Here is a 27,640-nt window from a genome sequence, read left to right on the forward strand (position 1 = left end):
ACAGTACCAAAACATGACCATTAGGTTAATCGTGAGTGTGTCCAGAGTGTACCCCGGCCCTCGCCCAATGACCACTGGAGGTAGGCACCAGCCCTCCAGCAACCCTGCAAGGATAATATAGATGATGGATTGACGTTGTGCAGAACAGCTAAACCATGTTTTTTTCTATAAAAATAACTTTTCAATTTGTTTTTAATTTGTTAACTTTCTGTCTTAAACATTGATAATCCTATTTTAAATATTTGTTCAGAGAAAGCAAGAGTTTTTACAGACCCCAAAAGCATTTTTATCTTTTAGCGTTGGCGTTTTTTTTTCTGTACCTCTTGAACCCAAGCCCCAGCACTGGGGAAGAATTTAGCTTTTGCTTTCTTCTACTTTCTATACTGTAAGTTACATTAGTTAAAAATAAAGATATGTGGTATCCACAGAAATAGTAGAATCTTGTCTAAAAGCTGATATAAACAATTTCTACAAACACCAAAAAAACTGTTAAAATTAAAGGCAGTAGAATCTGAAAATAAACAAACTCCACAAAATGACGTAACCGCAAAACTCGGTCTCAGCTGTTCATCACACGTCTTCTACACACTACACACAAGCAGAACGCTCACAGATTCCAAAGATTTAATTTTGTCGCAATCCACCCAGGTTTTATTCAACCAGCAGCAAAGGAAGGCCAGAATGATCACTCCCATTTGAAAACATAATTATTAACATAATGATTGTTAGATTTGCGCATGTTATTCTGAGCTCAAAATTAACAAAACCCCTTTGGGCTGACTTTACAGTCATTTAAAAAAAAGCAAATAATGATGATATGCAGACTACTTAACTGAGTATGCATTATTTTTGCATCTCAGTTAATTGAAATATCATAAAACATACATTTATTTTTAGAAAGGATAAAAAAGTTAAAACTCATCTATATACAGTCTTTACAAATAGATATATATATATTTTTAGTGCTTGTTTCTGTTCATTGTGATGATTATGGCTCCTAGCTAATGAAAGCCCAAAATTCAGTTTCTTAGAATAGAAAAAAAGACCAACAAAAAGGACTTTTAGAACAGAAATGGTGGCCTGCTGAAAAACATCTTCATCTAATCCACAGTATATTTTCTTGATATTTGTTTGGGGCTCCTTTTGCTTGAATTACTGCATCAGTGCAGGTTGTCCAAGTTGCTCTAATAGTGGCCTTCAGCTTGCCTGCATTGTTTACTCAAGCTTTTCTTTGCTTTCTCTTGATAATACTCCATAATTCCTATATGGAGCTTGGGCCAGGTAAGTTTGCAAGCCAATCAAGCACAGTGATACCAGGACCCTAAGCCAGGAATTAGTTCCTTTTGTATTGTAAGCAGGTGCAAAGTCTCATCATCAGCTGCATATAGCTTGGCAGCAGCAGGACGTAAGAGGTGATCGAACTGGTAGATGGGTGCACTGAGTTTAGACCTGATAAGACAAGTTGGACCAACACCAATAGCATGGCTCAATAAATCACAAGTGACTGTCGAAACCTTAAATTGCACTTGGATTATGTGCCTATCCAGTCTTTCTCCAGACTCTGGAAACTTGATTACCAAATGAAATAAATATTTTTTGTTTATTTATTTTGTATTTACTTTATTTTATTTTGGTAAATTGTTATTATTAGAAAGGAGGACTTTAGACCACTAAGCAACAGCCCGCCACTTCTGATGTCTCTTGTTCAGCAGTGACTTAACACAAGAAATGCCACCGTTGTATATCCTGGGTATGCTTATGTTTAGTAACACTTTAAAGACTGACTCTAGCTGCAGTCCATTCCCCAGCTCCATTAACCATTCTCAAGTCTGCAGTTATCCATGTTGTGTGTGCACATTTTTCTTCTACACTTTTTCCTTCCACCCAACTTTCCATTAACATGCTTTGATACTGCAACCTATGAATAGCCAGCATTCTCTCCTTGTGGACTATTTCAGTGACTGTTGACAAATTGATTTGGGGGCTTTTATTAGGTGTAACTATAATTAGCCAAATTAACACTTAACTTTAATGTATATCATTATATCTAGTAGATCAAATTAATGTATGAGTTTTACTTTTTGAATTATTATACTGGAATAAGCTTTTCAATAATATTCAAATATATGGAGATGTACCTAGTAAAGGCTTAAATTATACCACTCTGTGTGTAATCTCTTTGGTAATTATTTATATGTTTTCAGTGAGGAAAAATGACAGATAGCCCCAGTGTGGATGAAATTGCACTGCAAAGAATGCCCCGTAATTCTGTCAAGTTATCTGTATATATTTTATTTTTGAATGTCTTATGCTTCCCCAAAGGTGAAACAAGTAAATATTCTGCAGACAGCTAGTTACATAAATACATTGGTCTGAGTTCCATCAGTGAGGGGAGCAACTCTGAGAGATGGCGGTAGGTCATTGTCATTGTGAGAAAATAACAGTCATTTGAAATGTTCTCCTCTAGACAGTCCGGCTGTTTTCTTTAACGCCTTGCTGGTAGATTTACATGACTTATATATAAACGTTTGGACACACTTTCTCATTCAAAGAGTTGTCTTTATATTCATGACTATGAATATTGTAGCTTCACACTGAAGGCATCAAAACTATGAATTAACACATGTGGAATTACACACTGAACAAAAAAGTGTGAAACAACTGAAAATATGTCTTATATTCTAGGTTCTTCAAAGTAGCCACCTTTTGCTTTGATTATTGCTCCGCACACTCTTGGTATTCTGTTGATGAGCTTCAAGAGGTAGTCACCTGAAATGGTTTTCCAACAGTCTTGAAGGAGTTCCCAGAGATGCTCAGCACTTGCTGGAACTTTTGCCTTCACTCTGCGGTCCAGCTCACCCCAAACCATCTCGATTGGGTTCAGGTCCGGTGACTGTGGAGGCCAGGTCATCTGGCGCAGCACCCCATCACTCTCCTTCTTGGTCAAATAGCCCTTACACAGCCTGGAGGTGTGTTTGGGGTCATTGTCCTGTTGAAAAATAAATGATGGTCCAACTAAACGCAAACTGGATGGAATAGCATGCTGCAGCAAGATGCTGTGGTAGCCATGCTGGTTCAGTATGCCTTCAGTTTTGAATAAATCCCCAACAGTGTCACCGACAAAGCACCCCCACACCATCACACCTCCTCCTCCATGCTTCACGGTGGGAACCAGGCATGTAGAGTCCATCCGTTCACCTCTTCTGCGCCGCACAAAGACACGGTGGTTGGAACCAAAGATCTCAAACTTGGACTCATCAGACCAAAGCATAGATTTCTACTGGTCTAATGTCCATTCCTTGGGCTCTTTAGCCCAAACAAGTCTCTTCTGCTTGTTGCCTGTCCTCAGCAGTGGTTTCCTAGCAACTATTTTACCATGAAGGCCTGATTCACACAGTCTCCTCTTAACAGTTGTTCTAGAGATGTGTCTGCTGCTAGAACTCTGTGTGGCATTGACCTGTTCTCTAATCTGAGCTGCTGTTAACCTGCGATTTCTGAGGCTGGTGACTCGGATGAACTTATCGTCCGCAGCAGAGGTGACTCTTGGTCTTCCTTTCCTGGGGCGGTGCTCATGTGAGCCTGTTTCTTTGTAGCGCTTGATGGTTTTTTGGGGACACTTTCAAAGTTTTCCCAATTGTTCGGACGGACTGACCTTCATTTCTTAAAGTAATGATGGCCACCCGTCTTTCTTTACTTAGCTGCTTTTTTCTTGTCATAATTCAAATTCTAACAGTCTATTCAGTAGGACTATCAGCTGTGTACTGTATCCACCTCCTGCAGAACACAACTGATGGTCCCAACAACATTTATAAGGCTTGAAATCCCACTTATTAAACCTGACAGGGCACACCTGTGAAGTGAAAACCATTTCAGGTGACTACCTCTTGAAGCTCATCAACAGAATGCCAAGAGTGTGCGGAGCAGTAATCAAAGCAAAAGGTGGCTACTTTGAAGAACCTAGAATATAAGACATATTTTCAGTTGTTTCACACTTTTTTGTTCAGTATATAATTCCACATGTGTTAATTCATAGTTTTGATGCCTTCAGTGTGAAGCTACAATATTCATAGTCATGAAAATAAATAAATAAATAAATAAATAATATATATATATATATATATATATAATATGTAATATATATTTTAATGACTTGCAACGAATAATCACTGCAGCGTTTTAATATAATATATTCATAACCTATTCCTTCCCTTAATGAGGTTTAGTTTTTCATTCTTTGTGCTCAAAGAGAATCTGATTCATTTCAAACCATATCGAAAATGAGGACTTTCTTTTACAGTGGCAACGATCTCATACCACTTGTGTCTGCCGTAGAGCGGAGATGTGTATTTGGAAATATAATATGAAGATTTTCAGCTAGGGAAATATGTCTGAGGATTGTTAAACAGAGTGGAATATCCCGCTGTGTTGATTCACGTCATAAGGTTGGCATTTGAATAAAACCGAGTAGGCACTTTGGGGTGTTCACTGCGCTCAAATGTCAGTTTGAACGGATTACAAAACTCTGTTTTGGTATGATTCAAATATGCTTAACATCACAATTTTTAATGTCTTATTTTTAAGAAGAGATTATTTGTCCTTAATAGTAACAATAACTTTTCGGTGAACTGCAGAACTGTATTTTTGTTGCTTCCGCTAAAATGCAACCAAATTCCCGCATGTGTGGCAAATTAGAGCAATCCTGTCACTGAAAATGCGTGCAGAGGCATTGGTGCCGAACATGCGTAAAATCCATCAGGTGTCCAGGCATGCGTTATGGAAGCTCGTCTTGCGCTCTCTTGTGGATTTTTCCGAGCACTGTGTTGAGTTTCATCGGGAAGCCCGGAGCTGTCGAGGCACATATGGGGAGCGCAGTTTCCGTCCGCTTGGCACCTGTTGCTGGTTTATTAGTATTTTTGGCACCTGCCTGTTGAAGATTTTAACGACACACATCTCCACCATGTCGGAGGAACACACTGATTCCAACTCCAGCGGCTACAATTTTGACAATCCCTCAACACGGATCCAGAGCAGCTTCGTGTTCTCAGGACCCATTTTTGTCATTCTGATAGTGATGATGGTGACTTTGGTCGTGGTGATAGTTTTGGGCAACGCGCTGGTCATTTGGGCTTTTAAGGTAGACAAGAGTTTGAGGAGACAATGCAATTACTACTTCCTGAATTTGGCAATCTCAGATTTTCTTGTAGGTGAGTTTCTAATCTTCCAAAACAAATGCTGTAAAAAGGAAATAGTAAACTTTTACGTTAAAATGCTTTTCTGCATGAAGGTTACATTTATGTATTTTTTGTTTTTACTTAGCCTACCAACTATAGGTGAAGTTCTGGAATCCTTTCAAATTGTTAAATAGGTCAAATCTGTGTGCCCCAGTTTTATTCAGTCATTGTCTAGTGCTGTATCGATTGAAGGGATGAAATAAAAAAAATATGTGCCTGGATACTAATTGGTGACTAAGACTATTTGAGCCGCTGCAATGCCTTATACATTTTGTGTGGACACATTTATTCAGTGAATATTTTTATAAATGTGTCAATATCTATTTTAAAAAGTGCATTACACATGCAATTGTATCGACATTTGCAAAAAAGTGCTATAAAAGAAGAGTGTATTATAATTGCTGGCCTTGTTTTCTGATCCCCTTCCTCACCAATTTTGTGTAGGGGCGTTCTGCATCCCCGTCTATATCCCCTACATCCTGACAGGCAGGTGGACGTTGGGTCGAGGACTGTGCAAGCTGTGGCTGGTTACAGACTATCTACTGTGCTCGGCATCTGTCTTCAGCATTGTGCTCATCAGCTATGACCGTTTCCTCTCTGTCACCAGAGCGGTGAGTTGAACATGCTGTCAGCCAGGTGAATTTCAGCATCTGGCAGGCCATCAGCATGGCTAAAAGTGGATCTAAAATGTCTATACAATCCAGGTTTTTTTCTGACTTAGAAAATGAGACGTTATTTGAGAAGTTATTTCCAAACTTTTTTTTTACCTTTAATAATGGCTTATGTGCTGTATAATTAAACTGCAAAACAAAGAAATCCATTTGGAGAATTTGTAAATAACATTTCAATTAAAGCCACCTGGAACATTAGTGTGCACACTTAAGATTCCTTTAGATTCAGTTTTAGCGTTGAATCTTTTTGTGTATACACCTGGCATCTAGGGTCAAAAAAGACAGCTAACATCTCTGTTGAACCCACACATCCTGGTCATAGGTTTTTTAGACTTTTACCTTCAGGTGTGCATTACAGAGCACTAATGACAAAAATGAGCCACTACAGAGACAGTTTCTTTTGCTGGTCTGTCTCTCTGTCGACCACAATGAACACCTTACAGCCAGAGAGGTCCGCTTCTCTGCTGGAAACAAATTAGCATATTGCTCATCAGAACCTGCCTTCTCTCTTCTTATTTACATAAAAAACACACTTGTACAAACTTCTCCTTGTCGTTTTCACACAGTGTGGATGTTATTTGGACTGATGTTGATGTGAGTGATGGAAACTAAAGTTACATTTCTTGTTTGTGCACACAAACTTGGCCAGTAAAGTTGGTTCTGATTTTGATTCAGTTATAGTGAAGCTGATTAACCTGAAACAAAGTTCAGGTGTCCTACTGGAGTTCTCTGCCATTTGGTTGTTTGCATTCTTTAACTTAGCTGAAAGCTCCCATAGGATCTAGATGATTGTCAGGTAGTGAAAAAAATAACAATATACAAGTCCTTCTCAAAATATTAGCATATTGTGATAAAGTTAATTATTTTCCATAATGTCATGATGAAAATTTAACATTCATATATTTTAGATTCATTGCACACTAACTGAAATATTTCAGGTCTTTTATTGTCTTAATATGGATGATTTTGGCATACAGCTCATGAAAACCCAAAATTCCTATCTCACAAAATTAGCATATTTCATCTGACCAATAAAAGAAAAGTGTTTTTAATACAAAAAACGTCAACCTTCAAATAATCATGTACAGTTATGCACTCAATACTTGGTCGGGAATCCTTTTGCAGAAATGACTGCTTCAATGCGGCGTGGCATGGAGGCAATCAGCCTGTGGCACTGCTGAGGTCTTATGGAGGCCCAGGATGCTTCGATAGCGGCCTTTAGCTCATCCAGAGTGTTGGGTCTTGAGTCTCTCAACGTTCTCTTCACAATATCCCACAGATTCTCTATGGGGTTCAGGTCAGGAGAGTTGGCAGGCCAATTGAGCACAGTGATACCATGGTCAGTAAACCATTTACCAGTGGTTTTGGCACTGTGAGCAGGTGCCAGGTCGTGCCGAAAAATGAAATCTTCATCTCCATAAAGCTTTTCAGCAGATGGAAGCATGAAGTGCTCCAAAATCCCCTGATAGCTAGCTGCATTGACCCTGCCCTTGATAAAACACAGTGGACCAACACCAGCAGCTGACACGGCACCCCAGACCATCACTGACTGTGGGTACTTGACACTGGACTTCTGGCATTTTGGCATTTCCTTCTCCCCAGTCTTCCTCCAGACTCTGGCACCTTGATTTCCGAATGACATGCAGAATTTGCTTTCATCCGAAAATAGTACTTTGGACCACTGAGCAACAGTCCAGTGCTGCTTCTCTGTAGCCCAGGTCAGGCGCTTCTGCCGCTGTTTCTGGTTCAAAAGTGGCTTGACCTGGGGAATGCGGCAGCTGTAGCCCATTTCCTGCACACGCCTGTGCACGGTGGCTCTGGATGTTTCTACTCCAGACTCAGTCCACTGCTTCCGCAGGTCCCCCAAGGTCTGGAATCGGCCCTTCTCCACAATCTTCCTCAGGGTCCGGTCACCTCTTCTCGTTGTGCAGCGTTTTCTGCCACACTTTTTCCTTCCCACAGACTTCCCACTGAGGTGCCTTGATACAGTACTTTGGGAACAGCCTATTTGTTCAGAAATTTCTTTCTGTGTCTTACCCTCTTGCTTGAGGGTGTCAATAGTGGCCTTCTGGACAGCAGTCAGGTCGGCAGTCTTACCCATGATTGGGGTTTTGAGTGATGAACCAGGCTGGGAGTTTTAAAGGCCTCAGGAATCTTTTGCAGGTGTTTAGAGTTAACTCGTTGATTCAGATGATTAGGTTCATAGCTCGTTTAGAGACCCTTTTAATGATATGCTAATTTTGTGAGATAGGAATTTTGGGTTTTCATGAGTTGTATGCCAAAATCATCCGTATTAAGACAATAAAAGACCTGAAATATTTCAGTTAGTGTGCAATGAATCTAAAATATATGAATGTTAAATTTTCATCATGACATTATGGAAAATAATGAACTTTATCACAATATGCTAATATTTTGAGAAGGACCTGTATATGTATACTAAGACACTGTAAAGATAATCCTCAATATCTGCAGAAAACTATTGGACAAGTTTAAAAGACTGAATGGAAAATTCTTTGGGAGGCTGCCACAAGGAAGACAGCATCATTGAAGGGGCTACAGGAATATGGAGAGGGGATATGGGACTGAAGCCTTTTCTTCCAAAGAATACATCCATGCTTGCCAGAAATTTAAAACCTTGCAAAACATTTTTTTATGGTCTGGTGAAACCAAAATTAAACTTTTGTCCACAATTCCAAAAGATATATTTGGCACAAAAACAAAAAAAAAAAAAACACTTACCATACATCATACTGCTGGGTTACCTTTTTTCAGATAGAACACAGTTTTTGGTCAAGGTGAATAAAATTATGAAAATGTGTAAGTATCAGTCAGTGAATAAAAAGCTGGTCAAGAAAGATTAAATTTTTCCACTTTACTGTGTGTCTAAGTATACATCCAAGTAAATAAAATGTAAACCATCGGCATGGCCTACCCAACGTCTAGATGGGGTCACCTAAAGAGATGTCCTCACTATTTTAGGCATTTTCAGAAATTTTGTGAAGTTTATGTTAGCTTTTACCAGCGGGTGCTTGATGTTTAATGGAAAGGCATGACAATAAAATAAAACTTTTGAACTGCAGATCATGTATACACCTATACCATGTTGTGACTATGAATCTGAAAATATTATTTAATATTTAATATTAATAATGTAATATTTCATCAAATAATATTTCGGCCTGTTAAGGGTTGTCCTGTGAATACCAGCCTAGTAAGGCGGTGGTAATAGGACAAAATCAAAAGGGTGAGCCAAGCTCTGACATTATTGAACAGCAAAACTCTGCACACACATGGAATGAATTCACACAATTTCTTAAAATACAAGAATTTATTAACAAAAATAAGTCAACTCAAAGTCAAACATATTTCAATCAACAAACTCTTTACTATGCTAAAACAATCCAACTAACTACCAAGCAGAATTAAAGAATAAGGAAGACTAATGGGCTATGTACAATATAAACAAGTGGATTAAAGATGGTTGAAAACTATGACCGAAAGAGTGATGCAACATTACCATGCAATGTTTATGTTTGAGAACCAAGGATTATCTTGAAGAATCTGGAAATGAAGTTAAGTTAGTCTTGGAACTAACTAGGCAATAATTGGTATACCTTTAAACAACCATTCACAATGCAAGATCAAAGAAAATGTTATTTTAATAAAATAATGTTTTAAAGAATGATCTGCTGAATAAAACCAACCTTATGGATGACCAATTCTCAAAGGTGTCTCATTAGCTGCCTTTATTTATTAAAATAATATTTAAAGAAATATTATTAAGGAAATTGTACAAGTACAAGTGAGCCAAAGAGCCTCCCTTAGTCATGCACTAAGAAAATACAGTAGTCATATTATGGAATTTGTTTTATGTTACACATTATATCAGGTGATCAATTCAATCATAAGCAACTAAGAAGTTTAATAAAGTACAAATATATAATAGTAGTGGCACTCAGTGCTCAACATTTTCTGTAGCGGACATATGAAATCTTAACAGCCTGGACTCCAATGTCAGAGTTTTAACATTTATGACATTTAAACTGTTACATTCCGTGACTTTGCACTTGCCCATTTGTCAAATATAGCATCAAACGAAATAGACCGTGCCACACTGTTTTCAATAGAGATCACTGCTAACTGGGACAAGCGATCATTGCTCATATTTGAACGAAGGTATGTTTTGATGAGCTTGAGCTTGCTAAATGATCTTTCTGCAGATGCAACTGTAAGATGCATAGTTAAAAAATACTCTAAGGGCTACTGTCAAATTTGGAAATACCAAATCAAGGTTCTCTTGAATGAGAAAATCTAACTTTTCTAGAGCCTTGTAACCCTTCAGTAGACGGCTTGCTGGGTATATTTCTTGAATGATATCTTTTGACACATCACAGGTGGTCAGGGCATATGTGGTCACTGATTCCTCCAGCTCAGCTTTAGTTATGTGCTCCATTTTAGAGATGAATTTAAATTTCTCAGACACAAGTTGAAAATTGGAAAACTTCTCAGACAGCTCTTGCAGGAGTGTGTCAACAATAACATTGAAAACCATGCACTTGAAGTGCCTTGTGGGTTCCTTTTCATGATGACCAGTGCATGAATTGTCATCTGGGAACTTATTTTACTTCCTAAGTCGTTTCTCTTTGAATTCAGGAGAAGCATCCATTTTCGATGGCTATCACTTGTCTCTTCTATCACTGACCTCATGTCTGCCTCTTTCACCCCTTGTCTGTGGCATTCTCCACTAAGTCATATGGTCAAAAAAGCATTCTATATTAGTTGTAAAAATTACAGATCTTACAGTTTTTTTTAAATAGTGTTTAAAAATGTTTGCTTGGGATTAAGTAGCTGTTCCTTCACTTCCACCTAATATTAGATCAACCTGTTGCCTTCCCCTGTCTGTCCTGATTCTTCCTCTGTCATCTTCTCTTCTTTCTCTCCATCCTCACTGCTGAATGACATTAATTTTGTGTTAAGTAGGTTTAAAAAATACAGCAGTCAAAACACAATGAAACGAATCTTTAAATTTAAATGATCTCCTTGTTGGATAACAGTTACTGACTGGACATTGCATCTGATCTGACTTATCAGATACATCACAACACCACTGTAGTGATATTGAATAAGACATTTAAACTCAAGTGTCCCCCTGCCAAAAAGGTTGGTAACATGGGTCACCAACCTTTTTGAGTCTAAAGGCTATAGTGACACTGGACGAATTTGTCTGATACACACATAAACTTGTACAACTCATCTTTAATTAAAGAATCAATAATAATGAATATACATATGAGTGAATAAATTGCAGCCTAGAGGGCTAAGCGTTGGACTATAGCTGGGCACTGGCGCCAAGACAATTTAGCTTTCCTGTGCTAATATTTCCTGGGTTTTATTTCAGTCATTCTTACACTTAGTGTGTGGATATGTGTGTGTGACAGGCGTATGTATCAGATATTCATAGAAATACCGAACAAATCACGTCCCTTATTGGTTCAATAGGGGAGGCAACATTTAACAGCCAAATATGGGACGATTCCGTATTAGGCTAGCTTTAGCTAACCTGAATATTTACAACCCTCTTGTCTTGTTGTCGATACACTGACGGTACTTACCTACTACCTTTCAACCACATTGAAAGGCTTCTTTTCATCCCGCCAACATCTTTATCCTTCTCCCTTTTCCTTTTTTTGTTTTGCGCCCCGGATAACTTTGTTTTCTGCCCCTCCATCTTGTTGTCAAGTGCACTACGAGTGGTAGTCTAAGATTTAAAACAAAAAAAAAACGTGCCTGAGAGGTTCTCCTAGGGGCGTGTGCCCAAGCCACCTGTGTGGGAAGGGAGAGCGATAGGAGGGGAGGTGAAGGAGCAGAGGGGCGCCTAATCAGTGCCGTTACTCTGTTATTGATCATTTCATGCTGTTAAATATAGAAAATGCCAACTAGAAATTTTTTTTTTCTATTGAGGGTTTTGACGCCCCTTCTAGTGCAGCGCCCCTATGCGTTGCATACAGTGCATACCCACTTTTTGCGCCACTGGTCCTACTTTCAGACTGGGAAAACCGTTCCACTCGGCTTCGTAGAGACCGTGTCTCTGCAGGGAATTTTCTGGAACACAGTTTGCTTTTGCAGGCCTGAGAGAGAAAGTCAAGCAATGCTTATACCTTAATTTCCCCTTTTTATGAATGAATACAGGGTACACAAACAGTGATTCCTTCATACTTAACTTGTGCATATGATCGCGTGATCTTATGACACTCTTGGATCCAGTTTGAAGAGTTTATGCCTCGCACGGAGTCCGGGTGGCATCATGGGAAGTGCGCTGCTACCCCCCCCCCCCCCCCCCCCCCCCCCCCCCCCCTTTTCCAAATGTCGGAAGTAGGTTAAATGCAATTTATTTTGAAAGTTCCAGAAAAGTTTGTACCACATCTTTCATGTTCTTTCCATGGCTGGGGTCCCAACAACCAAAACCAACGGCAACACCAGCACCATCACTACCACACGCTGAACGCAACTAGCTGCCTTTTATACCCAGTCTACCATGGGTATTTTACAGGAAGAAACCATAGAAAGGGCTAATCAGAAAACAGGAAATAAATAATATTTACCCCATTCTAACACCAAAAACAATAAATGATCCCCAATAAATAAGTACATAAATACAAATTTCTATAGCTAAACATTTCTATGTTCAATCAAAAGAACAAATAAAATTTAGCATACCTCTTCTAAGCACTACCCACCTAATCTCATTGGTTTGCTCCATTAGCATGTCTATCTCTTTTTGCTGCCCTGCCTCGCTGAAGAGACAAACCAAGAAGTGAGTGTTTGTTTAATTTAACAGTTGTATTCTTTAAACTGGTAATAGAATAACCAATAGAAGTTTAAGGAAATACAAATTTACATTTTTAGCTATACAGGATGGATGACCAGTCCCTCTGCTTCTCAAGAATGTCTCGTGTTTTCTCAGAACTTTTTTTTTTCAGTTGAATTATACAGGATAGCGGTCACTTCAGATAAGGCTTTGAAATAATTTTCATTATGGCCTCATTTTTACATCACAAAAACCTGCTATTTTCATTGGGCTGTGTATACTTCTATAAACTGTATTATAGGGAAGAAAATTACCAGAGAGATTAAGTCAAACCAAAACTTTTCTTTCCCTTCACTTAAACTAACCATCCTCTTAAAGAGGTCCACTCAGATTACCTGTTCAGACCCAATTTAAATCTTATGATCAGAATATTCATTCCTTGTGCTCTGGGGTTTCATTTCTGATGAGACTCAAAGGCCAGTAGTTGGGGCACGGCCACCACATCCTCCCAAACGTGCCCATCTGTGGAGGTTAATAACTTCTGACCCTTTCAGGCCTGGTGCCAGCCCTAATTATAGTTATTCCATCGTGATGAAAATAGAAAAAAGTCAGATTACGACTTTAGGAAAGACTGGCCTTCACAAACAAACATTACAACACAACAAATCATTGCCAATGGCCTCTATTATTTGATTATTTTGATTTTGACATTTGCATTTATACCCATGTTTTATCAGTTTGTTGTTGTTTTGTTCTACCACATATATAGTAAAACTTGCATGCATTTACAAGCTGTTCATTTCATTTAGCTTTTTTGCTCCACCTTGAAAATGCATAACCTAGCTGACTGTATCCTATATACCTCTGTGATAACTCAAAAGGTGGGATGATGCTTGGCACAGAAGACAAAGAGAGTGCTCTGTCTCCTTTCAGAGGCAAACACTTAACATCAGAGCAATGAATACAAAATAACAACAGAAAGGGAGTGAGCGTCTTCTTTAATTAGACAGCTTTGATCATAGAGGTCCTCCTCCGTGTCGTGGTCCCTCCAACCTGGAGAGATCAATCGCTGCAGGCACAGGCTGCCTGCAACCGAGGAACATTTTCCTAAAAGCATTTCTCTCTGAACATCAGGAGACAAAGGATTGTCAACAGTCAGACACATAGTTTGTCTTTGAAACAAAAAAGGTCTAGTCAGATGACACACAGCTGGCATGAGAGAGAGCTGTCAAAACCTCACAGCTTTATAGAGAAAACATCGTTTGGTTGTTAGATTTAGTCATCAGAGTGGGTTAAATTTAATTTGAGAGGACGTTTAGAAGCATCTGTCACTGACAGAGTTGGGACGTTGTGTGAAATGAAAATAAAAACAGAGAACACTCGTTTGAAAATTCTGTTCAACTTGTATACAGTTGAATATACCATAAAGACAAGATATTTAATGTTCAAACTGATAAACAGTTTTTTTGCAAACACTCATTCACTCATTTTGAATTTAATGCTTGCAACACATTCCAAAAAGCTGGAACAGGCACAACAAAAGATTGGGAAAGTTGAGGAATGCTCCAAAAACACTTGTTTGGAACATTCCACAGGTAAACAGGTTAATTGGAAACAGGTAAATGTCATTATTGGGTATTAAAGGAGCATCCTCAAAAAGCTCAGTCGTTGACCTGCGAGGATGGGTTTGTGGACCATCTTTTTTGCATCTATTGTCGATTGCTGCTGCCCGTAGCTGTGGCCGTAAGGTCTGTTGTGGCTATTGCGACGGCCATCCCCAAACCCGGTGGCGGACACCGGTGGTAAGGGATGCTGTCCAACTGAAGAAGGGGTCCTATTGGCTGTGGTTGGCTTGTGGGACTCCTGAGGCGGCTGACGGGTACCGTGAGGCCAAGTGTGCTGGGGTCTGGGCTGTGGTAGAGGCAAAAACTCGGGCCTGGGAGGAGTTTGGTGAGGCCATGGAGAAGGACTACCGGTTGGGCTCGAAGCGATTCTGGCAAACCCTCCGGCACGTCAGGAGGGAGAAGCAGTGCTTCGCCAACACTGTTTACAGTGTGGGGGCCCTTTAATAAGGGCCATTTGATTTCTATACAAGCGGAGCAGGAGTTTGGTCCACATTGCTGGCACTAAGTCGGACCTGTTCCCAGTGCATGTTGGACTCCGGCAGGGCTGCCCTTTGTCAACGGTCCTGTTCATAATTTTTCTGGACAGTATTTCCAGGCACAGCCAAGGGCCAGAGGGGGTCTTGTTTGGGGGACAGATGACGTGGTCCTGCTGGCCCCTTCTAGCCAAGACCTACAGCATGCAAGAGTGCAGTTTGCAGCCGAGTGTGAAGCAGCTGGGATGATGATCGGCTCCAACAAGTCGGAGACCATGGTTCTCAATCGGAAAAGGTTGGCTTGTCCTCTTCAGGTTGGAGGGGGGTTCCTGCCTCAAGTGGAGGAGTTCAAGTATCTTGGGGTCTTGTTCACGAGTGAGGGGAGAATGGAGCGGGAGATCGACAGATGGATTGGTGTGGCTGCTGCAGGAATGGGGGCACTGTGCCAGTCCGTTGTGGTGAAGAGAGAGCTGAGGGACTGTGTTTCTCAGCTGGCCTGGGAACGCCTTGGGCTGGAGGAGGTGTCTGGGGAGAGGGACTGGGTATCTCTACTGAGTCTGCTACCCCGCGACCCGGTCCCAGATGAAGCGGAAGACGACGAGTACAATTACAAAATACAACAACGGAGACCCTGGACTGTTGAGCAGGCAAGAATGGGACAAAATTTCACCTACAAAGCTTCAACAATTAGTGTCCTCAGTTCCCAAATGCTTAGTGAGTGTTAAAAGGAAAGGTAGTAAACATGCCCCTGTCCCAGCTTTTTTGGATCGTGCTACAAGCATCAAATTCTAAATTTGTCATTATTTGCACAAAGAAGCAATAAGGTTTATCAGTTTGAACATTAGATATCTTTACTTTATAGAGTATTCAATTGCATATAGGTAGAACAGGATTTGCAAATTAATGCATCCCTTTTTACACGATTTTACTAAACGTCCCAACATCATTGCAATTGGGGTTATAAGATATAGGGCTTTCCAAAAGGATGTATGCGGCTTTAACTTTTCCACATTTTCCAATGTTTCAACCACAAACATAGATGTATTTTCAGGGGATTTCATGATAGGTCCAATACAAAGTCAAGTGTAATTGTCAAGAGGAAGGGCTAGATTAAATGTTTTGTTATTCATGAAAAAATCTAATGAGGGTGTTGTGCATTTTAACCTCCTTTACACCCCAAAATGAAATCTGATGCAAGAAATTACCTTCAGAAGTCACCTAATTTGTAAAAATAGTCCAAATGTGTGAACATTAATTTCAATATAAGTACAGCTATTCTGTGAAGGCCTCAGATGTTTATAGAGACAATTTGTGAACTATTGGCATCATGAAAACCAAGGAACACAGCAGACAGGTCAGGGATACAGTTCTGGGGAAGTTTAAAGCAGGGTTAGGTTGTACAATTCAAAGTTTTGAACATTTCATGGACATCTATTCAAAGCATCAATTGAAAATGGAGAGAGGATGGCAGCCCATGGTAACTCTGAGGCTGCAAACATTCACAGGTCATATAGAAAGTCAGTTGAAAGGACAACTTTTAACACCGAAGAGACTGTCAACATGTTTTGTACATATTTAAATAATAGAACATTAAGGTGATCAAAAGGAACAATTAAACTCTAATGTTTAATTCAGTAAATAGTTTTGGGTTTAAGATGAATAAAAAAGTAAGGACATTGTGTTAACTGTGTTAGAATAATAAATTAAAGCGTATATTAATTCTCCACAACAAGATCAATAGACAGAAGCTACATTCTTAAATAAACATTGTGAACAGACTGAAGTAAAAAGTTATAAAAATATGTCTTTTAGCACATGATTTGGGGGGACAGTAAGCCTCACCCTAAAATCTTCCTCTGCATTAAAAATGTGCTAATTTGCAGGACTTTGTGGCATGTTGAGGAGGTAATTCAGTCATTCCATTCAGGTGCACAGGAAAAGCATCACATCTTAAAAATTTGCAGGACACCAAAGCCATACTAATATGTAAGAATGGCCCAGTAAAAGTCCAGAACTAAATCCAATTAAAGATTTCTGTCAAAACTTGACACTGACATCTCTAGAAATTGAAAGCAGGTAGAGACATACCCCAAACGTCTTTCAGCAGGTGGATCTATTGAAACCTTTTCAGATTTTGATTTTCTTTTTTAAGAAAAAAAAGCCCCCAGAAAAACAATATTTCTATCCTCTGCACTACTTTATGGTGGCCTATCCCATATAATCCATATAGAATACATTGAAATCTCTGGTTGTAATGGGGAAAAATGTGAAAAAACTCAAATGGTGTGAATATGTTTGCAAGTCACTAGACATTCAGATTCCTGCTTTGAACAGATGATTGACATGCAACAGGGCTCCAAGTCAGGTACAAACTAATTTGTACAAACTCAAGTGGATCCAGGTTTAATCTTCTCTGAAATAAACTTAATTAGAAAGAAGCACAGTAACATATTGTCAGAGGAGCTGAAGAGGCTCTAAAGTACGATGTCCACTGAGCAGGCATTCAGACAGTGACGCAGAATGTGACATTAATTGAGACGAGTGGCCATGAGAGGTGCTTCATTGACTTAATACTCATTCACACTTTTATGTACTAAGTGGTAATAGAGTATTGGACATGGTTTTTTGTTTTTTTTGGATCAACTTTTTATTAATTTCTTACCTACAAGTGAAAAAATATGAACGACTTACAGTAGACTTTTACCATAAGAACACATCTCGAAACGTGTAAGCAATTAATTTGAATGGGGGCACATATTTATGAGGGACCACAAATGACAAAATGAAAAATAAATATGTAAATAAATAAATACACATATAAATAAATAAATACACATATAAATGTATAAATAAATAAATCCATATATAAATACACATACAAATGTATAAAAAAATAAATATAAGAAGAAATAAATACACATATAAATGTATTTATTTATTTATTTATTGTCTCCTTTTTGTGCATTTATACATTTATTCATTCATTTATTTATTCATTCCTACATTTATTTCTGTATTTCTACATTTCCACATTTATTTCTGCTTTTCTGTCTGTATGTTAATGAGGTGGGTGGTTCTAACATTTGTCTTCAGCACCATTGGTTAGAATTGTGTGTATGGATCCTGCAGTTCTGCCTAGACTCTGGTACCGAAGTTCTTTTGGTAGGCACAATGGAGGGTTCTCTTACAGCCATTGCCAATGATTTAAGGTCATTGGCAAATGATACTGACCAAAATGACTACCTACATTTTCGTTTTGCACGGGTCATGGAGGATTTCAATCAGCTCCAAGCTGAGATGGATGTAATGGAAGAATCAACAACAAGTGGGACACAATCGTGAAGTGGAATGAAATTTATTGGATGTGTCAAACTTTTTTAACAAATAAAAAACTGAAAACCACAGGCAATTCCCACTGCAGTCTCCCTCATAATGCAAGAAACAAGACAGAAAATGGTATTCAGGTGAACAGGATTTTGTGTGCAGCTGTAAGGGTTTCTTTAATATTGGGATTTTTATTATTCATTGTGATTTTATTTTATGTCATATTGCATGTAAGACTTTTTTGTGTGCTCATGTAATGGTGTCCAATCTCAGGTTGTGACACACTGCAAACAGTAAAGGAAAAGTTTTATATTATTTGGTTGTAATACAGAGTTATTATCAGTATAAGCAAGTCTGCATCAATAAAGGCAATGTTATGTTTATTCAAAAGATTCAAGGTGAGGTGCTATATGTGTGCTATGAGTTTGATGGCACTACAACATGCTATAGTGAAGTTATTGACCATTTTATACTTATTTTAATGGTAATAAAATGACAAACAAAACTATTTAAGTACATTTTCTTAAAGTAAGAGTTGTAGTATGATCAAGATGAGGTGATCTATGTGTGCTATGAGTTTGATGGCACTACAACATGCTATAGTGAAGTTATTGACCATTTTATACTTATTTTAATGGTACAAAAATGACAAACAAAACTATTTAAGGACATTTTCTTAAAGTAAGAGTTGTAGTATGATCAAGATGAGGTGATCTATGTGTGCTATGAGTTTGTTTGCACTACAACATGCTATAGTGAAGTTATTGACCATTTTATGCAAATTGTACAGAATATTTAGCTATTTAGGCTATAGTCTTTGGGAAATTCCAATTTTTTTTAAGTATTAATTTCCAATCCAAGAAATGTAGTATGAAAAACGTGACATCACATACACATACAATAATTTTAATGACAATACACCTCCTCTCCTTGGCGACTTTATTGAATATTTCTCCATCATATTTTTCTGGTGTTGCAATTTGCAGATGGTCCCTGCGCATTTGAGGAGCAGCGAGCTCTGCATAGAGGCCAATGTAAGTCTCCCAGCGTGGTTGGTGTTAGGCTCGTTTTGAGGAAAATACGATTGTAGCTCACTGTGTGCCTTGCTGTGGTTGCAGAGAGGTGTTGGTTTTCTAGAGGCAATGTTCCGCTGATGAGTTATTGATCCGGAAAAGACGAATCTGTGAATATCTTTCTAACTTTACCGAGTAAGTTGGCGGCCAACTTCCTCCAGACTGTCCAATATAGTGGAGTCAACCTCCACATCCATCTCAGCTTGGAGCTGATTGAAATCCTCCATGAACCCTCCATCGTGCCTACCAAAAGAACTTCGGTACCGGAGTCTAGGCAGTAGCAGCAGGATTATACACACAATTCTAACCAATGGTGCTGAAGACAAATGTTAGAACCACCCACCTCATTAACATACGGAGATAGAAAAGCAGAAATAAATAAATGTGGAAATGTAGAAATACAAAAATAAATGTAGGAATAAATAAATAAAAGTATAAATAAATGAATTTATGAATAAATACATGTATAAATGAAAAAATGTATAAATAAATGAATGAATAAATACATAAATGTATAAATGCACAAAAAGGAGAAAATAAATGAATAAATAGATAAATAAATACATTTATATGTGTATTTATTTATTTTTATATTTATTCATTTATGCATTTATATATTTATATGTGTACTTATTTCTTCTTATATTTATTTATTTATACATTTATATGTGTATTTATTTATATGTGTATTTATTTATTTACATATTTATTTTTCATTTTGTCATTTTTGGTCCCCCATACATATTAGGTACCAAAATCCAATGTCTGAAAACAATAAAGTCCAAGCATAAAAAGAAGATGCTGTGGCTCCCAGCGAGTGACCACCAGTTTCTTTTTTGCTGTAAGTCTACCTAATAAGGTCCTTCTTTTGACCACCTTTACTTTAACTTGTGAAAACTTGTTCAAAATAGCAATGCCCAAGGAGGTACATGAACATCCAAGAACATAGACAACTTGCCTGCAACCTGTCTCCAGAAATCCATGAACGGTTTAAACAGAACATGTGTTTAAATGTGCCGATTGTATTTAATCAGCAATTATTTTCATTGCATGCAACTTTTTAGGGGTTATGTAGTTCCTGTGAATAAAACTGTAATGTATTTGCTGAAGGTCCAGGTTTCTGGAGGACATGTTGGTACCTTCCCATACACTACTCAGAGTTTATCTGTTCTTTCTTTCTAGGTGAAACGACTAAAGGAGCTACATCCATTAACATTTACTTTTCCTTCCCATAGAAAGGACTCCTGGATCAGTGCTTCTGTGTTCTTTTTGTGTCTCTGCTCTGTTCTCTCAAAACCCCAGTCGGTCGTGGCAGATGGCCGCTCACACTGAGCCTGGTTCTGCTGGAGGTTTCTTCCTGTTAAAAGGGAGTTTTTCTTCTCCGCTGTCACTACATGCATGCTCAGTATGAGGGATTGCTGCAAAGTCAATGCCAGTGACTGTCCACTGTCTCTACATGTTCATCCGGGAGGAGTGAATGCTGCAAGTCACTGACTGGATGCAATCTGCTGGGTTTCCTTAGATAGAAAAACTTTTTATCCAATTTGAATAAAAAGCTAACTCCGACTGCACTGTTCAATTGTTAGGATTAATAGGAATGTATGTGCCTGACTGTTGTGAAGTGCCTTGAGACGACATGTGTTGTGAATTGGCGCTATATAAATAAAACTGAATTGAATTGAATTGAATTGAACTACTTCAGTCCAGATCAGGACCAAGGTTGCCAAACTCCGCCTTCCATAAAGAGTCCAATACCACGGGTCTGTAAGAACAATGCAGTAACATTTTATAGGAAACATAACTACCAAATCTAGACGGTGCTAAGAGTACCTTATTAATAGGGAGAGGAGACAATGGTTCCTGTAAAGGGGCCCCAAGTGCCTTATGAACAGATTGTAGTTTTAAAGAAAAATAAAAAAAGTTATGTGAGGCAAATTGTATTTTATGCATGACTCCATGAAGGATAACAAGCCACCACCACCCAAAATACCCCTTTGAACCAAGACACCCCTGTACTCTGAAACAGTGAGCTTTAGTGTTAGTTTACGTATTATCTGTAACCTGCTGTTAACAAAATACCTGTGAATTATGACCACTGTCCTTTCTTTCATGCTGCATTGTACGTAATTTGACCCATGATCATTTGCCATTCCACACATATCTAGTAACAGCCTATTGTGGTCTCTCCAAGTCTAGCTAAGGTTTTGTCAACGTTATGCTTAATTATATTTTGAATTGTTGGGTAGATGTCTACCCCCAAATATGTAAAATGTTTACCCTCCGGGACTAGAGGGATCTGAGCATCAGTTATCAGTTGGCTTAACGGCAACAATTATGATTTTTGCTAATTTATTCTAAAACTTGAAATTTTCCCATATTCATCAAAGAAAGTCAATATACCTGGCATACCGCTAATAATGTTAGTATAAAGTAGAATCTCATCTGCATACAACAAAACCCAAGGATGGGTATTATTAATGGAAACTGGCGTGATATATCCCTGCAATCTTTTGGCCAATACTTTCGCATAAATATTAACATCCACATTCAGCGATGAAATGGGCCTGTAGCTGGAACATTCCAAAAGGTCCTTGCCTTTTTACGAAGTAGGGATATTAATGCAGAGTTTACGTCTCTAAAGAAATATTCTAAAACTGTCAAAAGTAATCATATTCGTTAAGAAGGGGCCCAAAAGGCATAATAAATTCTTGGCGTGACATTGGATCAGGCAATACGCCCCTTTTTATCTTTTTTAGGGCCAGTTCACGTTCCTGCAAGGTAATAGCCTGTTCTAAATCAGCTGAGGGAAAAAAACTTGTTCTGAGCTATATAGAGATTGATAAAAGGAAGCAAAAGTGGAGTGCACTGCCTTAAGATCAGCCTGAATGGTACCATCTTCTAACACAAAAAATATCAGCAAAGTGTTAATCAGATTTCAGTCTTAAAGCCAACAGGTGGCTGGTCAATGAAAACAATGTGTTTGTCTGGTCTTATGCATACTAAATTCTGAACGATGCCTCGAAATTGCATTGATTTCTTTCTTAACTAGTTCCTTTTGGCTTTGTTGTTTGTTATTGTACTTCTGTACAGATGCATCATGAGAAGCATGTTGTTGTTCTAACACAGTTAACTTAATTGCACGCTCTGTATTCCTAGAAGATGAATAAAGGGTGGCATTAGAAATAATTAAACACTTCACTGCCTCTTACAATATCCTGGATCAGACACTGAACATTCATCATGAAAATTTGTGTTTGAGATGAGGCCATGTAACCAATATATAAACCGCATCTTAAACTCCAGAGACTAGCTAAGTGGATGCAAACATATAATCCACTCTCAAAAATTATTTGTGTCCAGGTACCTAAGAAAAACTAATACTCCTTAAAAGAAGGATGCACGGTTCTCCAAATATTGACCATGCCTGTATCCCTAGCCCACAGCCACAGTGACGGAGATGCCAAATGTTGGTCCCTTGGTTCCGAACCCCCAGTCCGGTCTTTGTCATTGTCCCAGTATGCATTAAATTAAACTCCTAGGACAACCTGAATCTCCCATATTGAAAACTATTTGTGTCAGTGTGTTATAAATGTCAGGGTCAAATAAACTGGGAGCATAGACAGACAGAGATGTCCTGAGGAGTCCTGATAAAAACTATTATAGTTTAGCCAATAGTAGTTACGCAAATCCTAACATTAGGTTTTTAATGTCTTTTATTTTTTCATTATTGAGATCTCTTCAGGGTGCACTGTGGTGCAGTTGGTGGCACCATTGCCTTGCAGCAAGAAGGTCCTGGGTTCGACTCTCAGCAGGGGTCTTTATGGATGGAGTTTGCATGCCCTCCTCTTGCATACATGGGTTCTCTGCGGGTACTCTGGCTTCCTCCCAGAAACATGACTGTTAGGTTAATTGGTCTCTATAAATTGCCCTTAGGTGTGAATGGGTGTGTGCATGGTTGTGTGTCTCTGTGTTGCCCTGCAATGGACTAGCGACCTGTCCAGGGTGTACCCCGCCTCTAGCCCGTAGACTGTTGGAGATAGGCACCAGCTCCCTGAGACCCTGTACAGAAGAAGCAGGTATAGAAAATGGGTGGATGGAGATCTCTTTAGCTCATACGTTCTGTAAAATGATCCCACAGTTTACCTGCATAATTTATGAACTAACTGGCTTAAAGGTCTGACTTTTACTTTTATTTTCTCTTATCTGTTTTTGATGTTACAACATTCATGATTGTATGCCACTGTTCTGCAGTTATTTCAATGTTATATTTAAAATAAGAGTGTTTTAATGTAGATGTACAGGCATATTCAGTCATATTCAGTAGGATATATAAAGTAGAATATCACTGCAAAATCCATTTATTTAGTAAATCACTATATGAAACACATTTATATAGATTAATTACAAATAGACTATTTTTTAAAGCTTTATTTTTGTTAATTATGATGATCTTCCACTTAATGCTAATGAAAACATGCTGTGTATGATTAGAATATTAAATCAGAGCAATAAAAGGTAAAAATTAATACAGAAAAATGGGTTTAATGAAAACTATGTTTATTATCTGCTTAAAGGTACTTTTAATTTGACCAACAAGCCTCCCTAGAACACATATTATAATTTATTAATTATGACTGAATAAATCTTCTATGTTAAGAAATTATTTCCTTACAGAAAATCATTGTTGGCACCACTGTTGTTAATAGTTAATACATTCCCCTTTGTCAACAGGGCAGCATTTGGTGTTTTTCTGCAGCATTTTACAAGACTGCAGTGTTTTGCTTAGTGAATTGAGTTACTGAAATAAAAGATATTTTCAATAATATTCTGCATTATTGAACATGAGTTCTTCAAACTTCTTTTAAAATGTCTTCCAATTTCAAAGAGTTTATGATGCCTTACACTCTAACAACGTTCCAAGGCCCTTTGTGTCATAAACAAGCCCTAAACATCACAGATCCTAAACCATTTTTAACTGTGGCCATTTGGGCATTTTTCCAAATCCTTTGTTTCATGCCAAATTCAGCTTTGTTGCCAAAATGCTTAATCTTGGTCTTAAAAGACCAAAAATTTAAGCTTCCAGTTAAGGTTCCTGTAGAACTTTCCAAACTTGCCTCTGATGGTAGGACAGAAAAAGGCTTATCCTGGAAATGCTCCCAAACATTCAGTGAGCATACAGATAGCATCTGTAATTGATATTTAGTGACCCCAAGGTACCCCTGTTTGCTGCAGTTCTTTAACAGTGAGCTTTCGAGATTTTTTTTACCTTCCTTTATCCTCTTTGCAGCTAGAAACATAGGCATCTGTGTCATATCATATCTCTACCCCAGAGAAACTATAAGTCACAGATTACTAACCAAAAGTTTCAAGAAACTCTGATCAACTTTACTAGTAAAGTATAATAATAAAGAAAAAATAAAAATCAGCCGCATGTATTTTAAAAGGATTTTGGTTGCAACAACTGTGGCACTGGTGATTTTTTTTTCACCACTGAATGAATGCAATCAAATGAACTGGATATTTTCAAACACTGTATAAAAAACACAGAACCCTTTTTTCTGTCAGTCCATAAGTCAGAGAATTCCAAAGTTACCAAAATTATTCGTTTACTAAATGCCAGATTTATTGAGAAAAGCTCTTGATCATTTTCTGTTACACCTATTAAATACAGTAGTTAACATTTGTTTAGTAATTCTATTCTATTCTATTCTATTCTATTCTATTCAATTCAATTCAGTTTATTTATATAGCGCCAATTCACAACAAATGTCGTCTCAAGGCACTTCACAACAGTCAGGTACATACATTCCAATTAATCCTAACTATCGAACAGTGCAGGCAGATTCAGTTATTTATTCAAATTGGATAAAAAGTTTTTCTATCTAAGGAAACCCAGCAGATTGCATCCAGTCAGTGACTTGCAGCATTCACTCCTCCTGGATGAGCATGTAGAGACAGTGGACAGTCACTGGCGTTGACTTTGCAGCAATCCCTCATACTGAGCATGCATGTAGCGACAGTGGAGAAGAAAAACTCCCTTTTAACAGGAAGAAACCTCCAGCAGAACCAGGCTCAGTGTGAGAGGCCATCTGCCACGACCAACTGGTGGTTTGAGAGAACAGAACAGAGACACAAAGAGAACAAAGAAGCACTGATCCTGGAGTCCTTTCTATGGGAAGGAAAAGTAAATGTTAATGGATGTAGCTCCTTTAGTCGTTTCACCTAGAAAGAAAAAACAGATAAACTCTGAGCCAGTTTTCAAGGTTAGAGTCTGAAAGAAAGCACATAGAGTTAGTCACAGTAAAAGCTCAAAAGGTATTTGATAGGATTACCTTTTAAACTGCATGACTTGGGTCGAACATTTTTATTGTCCTCCTAGAAGCTTCTCACAACAGTTTGCTGGAATTTTGGCCCATTCGTCCTAAGAGGACTGGTGTAACTAAAACAACTTTGTAGACTGGTGGGTTGCTGGTTCAAACCCCTGCTCTCTATATCTTAGTTGTTGTGTCATTGGGCAAGGCACTTCACCTGCCTTGCCTGCTGATGGTGGTCAGAGGGCTCGTTGGCACCAATTGTATGGCAGCCTCACTTCTGTCAGTCTGACCCAGGGCAGCTGTGGCTACAATGTAGCTTACCACTGTCAATGTGTGAATGTGTGTATAACTGGGTGGATGACTGATTGTAGTGCAACGCGCTTTGGGTCCATGGACTTGATAAAGCATTATACAAATGCAGGCCATTTACCATTTAGATGTTGGATCAATATTTCCCCATCAAAATGTCATAAATTGTTTGAAGCGAGCCAGTCCCTCCTGCAGTAAAACACTTGAACAACATGATGCTACCACCTCCATACTTCACTGTTGGAATGATGTTCTCAGGCTTGTAAGCATCCACCTTTTTCTCCCAAATATGTCAGTGGTCATTATGGTCCAGCCACTCAGTTTTAGTTTCATTAACCCACAGGATATTTTTCCAAAAATTAAGATATTTGTCCCAAACTGTAATCTGGCTTTTTATGATGCTTATGGAGTAATTGCGTCTTCCTTCTAAATGACCTTTTAGGTTACATTGGCACAGGACTTTTACTTTAGATAATGACACCAGTGACTCAAAGATAGTGATCATGGTGAAGGTAAACATCTGAATTTGAAAAAAGGTTTAAAAATTTATTTTTAAACCATTTAAACTATGTAAACTATTTTTGTCCGCAATAAAAGATAACCTCTTGTCTCTACGTTATCTGAACAAGAACTGAATATCTGAATATTTTTGCATTTTCAGGAGACAGTGGCACTAATTGCAGTTTCATCCAAGTTTTTCTGATTTATGCTTATTTTTCCTGCAGGTAAGTTATCGAGCCAGACAGAGCATGACTCATCAAGCTATAATCAAGATGATTGCCGTCTGGGTGCTGGCCTTTGTCCTGTATGGGCCAGCTATCATATTCTGGGAGCTGGTGGTCGGCAGAAGCCGCGTGCCAAAAGATGAGTGCTTTGCAGAGTTCTATTACTCTTGGTACTTTCTGCTAAGTGCCTCTATGTTGGAGTTTTTCTCTCCTTTCATCTCGGTGGCTTTCTTCAACCTCAGCATTTACCTCAGTATACGCAGGAGGAGGAACCACCACAGGGAAGCCCAGCTTCAGCATCAGCTTCAGGCAAGTGAACCTGCCTCTGCCCAAGGGGAAGGCATCCCTCTGTCCCACAACTGGGGATTTGGGATAAAACTGCCTGGTAGAGGCTCCATCCACTCTCAGACCTCCTCCCCCTGTTTGGGTAAACTGGATCCCTCAACCAGCAGGGCTGCTCAGCCGAGCCGTCTGTCCAGGGATAAGAAAATTGCTAAGTCCTTGGCCATCATTGTATGTGTGTTTGCCATCTGCTGGGCACCATACACCCTACTGATGATCATCCGTGCTGCCTGCAGAGGACGATGCATCCAGCATCACTGGTATGAGGTCACCTTCTGGCTCCTGTGGCTTAACTCGGCTATTAACCCATTCCTGTACCCTTTGTGCCACAGTAGCTTCCGCAGGGCCTTCAGCAAGATTCTCTGCCCAAAGCGATACACAACTCCGCCTTCGTCTGTCCTGCGCCCTGGCCAGTGATAGGAAGACACCAATGAACAATGTGCTAAAACAGTTGATTAAAAGCAGATTAAACTAATCTGTGTCCAACAGTTTGTCATAAGGTTCGTAATGGATAGTCTCCAATTGCATTTTTAGTGTATGGTTGAATTCTGTACCACAGCATGTGATATCTTGCCTGTCAGTTTTATGTATACAACAGGAATGAAATAATTTGTCATGTGGATATTCACAAAAGTAATATCATTGTTTATTTACCATAAGGAAGTGGACATTTTAGGTAGCTCTTTGTCAGTTGTATAAAATAAAGGACATCTTAATAGTAAAAGATGGAACTTTCCTTAGA

The 27,640-nt window shown here is 38.7% G+C and overlaps 1 protein-coding gene across 1 annotated transcript; it reads left to right on the forward strand.

Moving 5' to 3' along the window:
- Positions 1-4,651: 4,651 nt before the first annotated feature.
- Positions 4,652-27,640, forward strand: LOC124870358 (histamine H3 receptor-like). The gene is made up of 3 exons (XM_047369003.1): positions 4,652-5,204; positions 5,676-5,842; positions 26,557-27,640. Exons 1-3 carry the CDS (start codon positions 4,712-4,714, stop codon positions 27,313-27,315), a joined length of 1,419 nt encoding a protein of 472 aa, XP_047224959.1. The 5' UTR covers positions 4,652-4,711; the 3' UTR covers positions 27,316-27,640.

The sequence above is a fragment of the Girardinichthys multiradiatus genome, chromosome 6 (genome assembly GCF_021462225.1).
Source record: "Girardinichthys multiradiatus isolate DD_20200921_A chromosome 6, DD_fGirMul_XY1, whole genome shotgun sequence".
NCBI lineage: Eukaryota > Metazoa > Chordata > Actinopteri > Cyprinodontiformes > Goodeidae > Girardinichthys > Girardinichthys multiradiatus.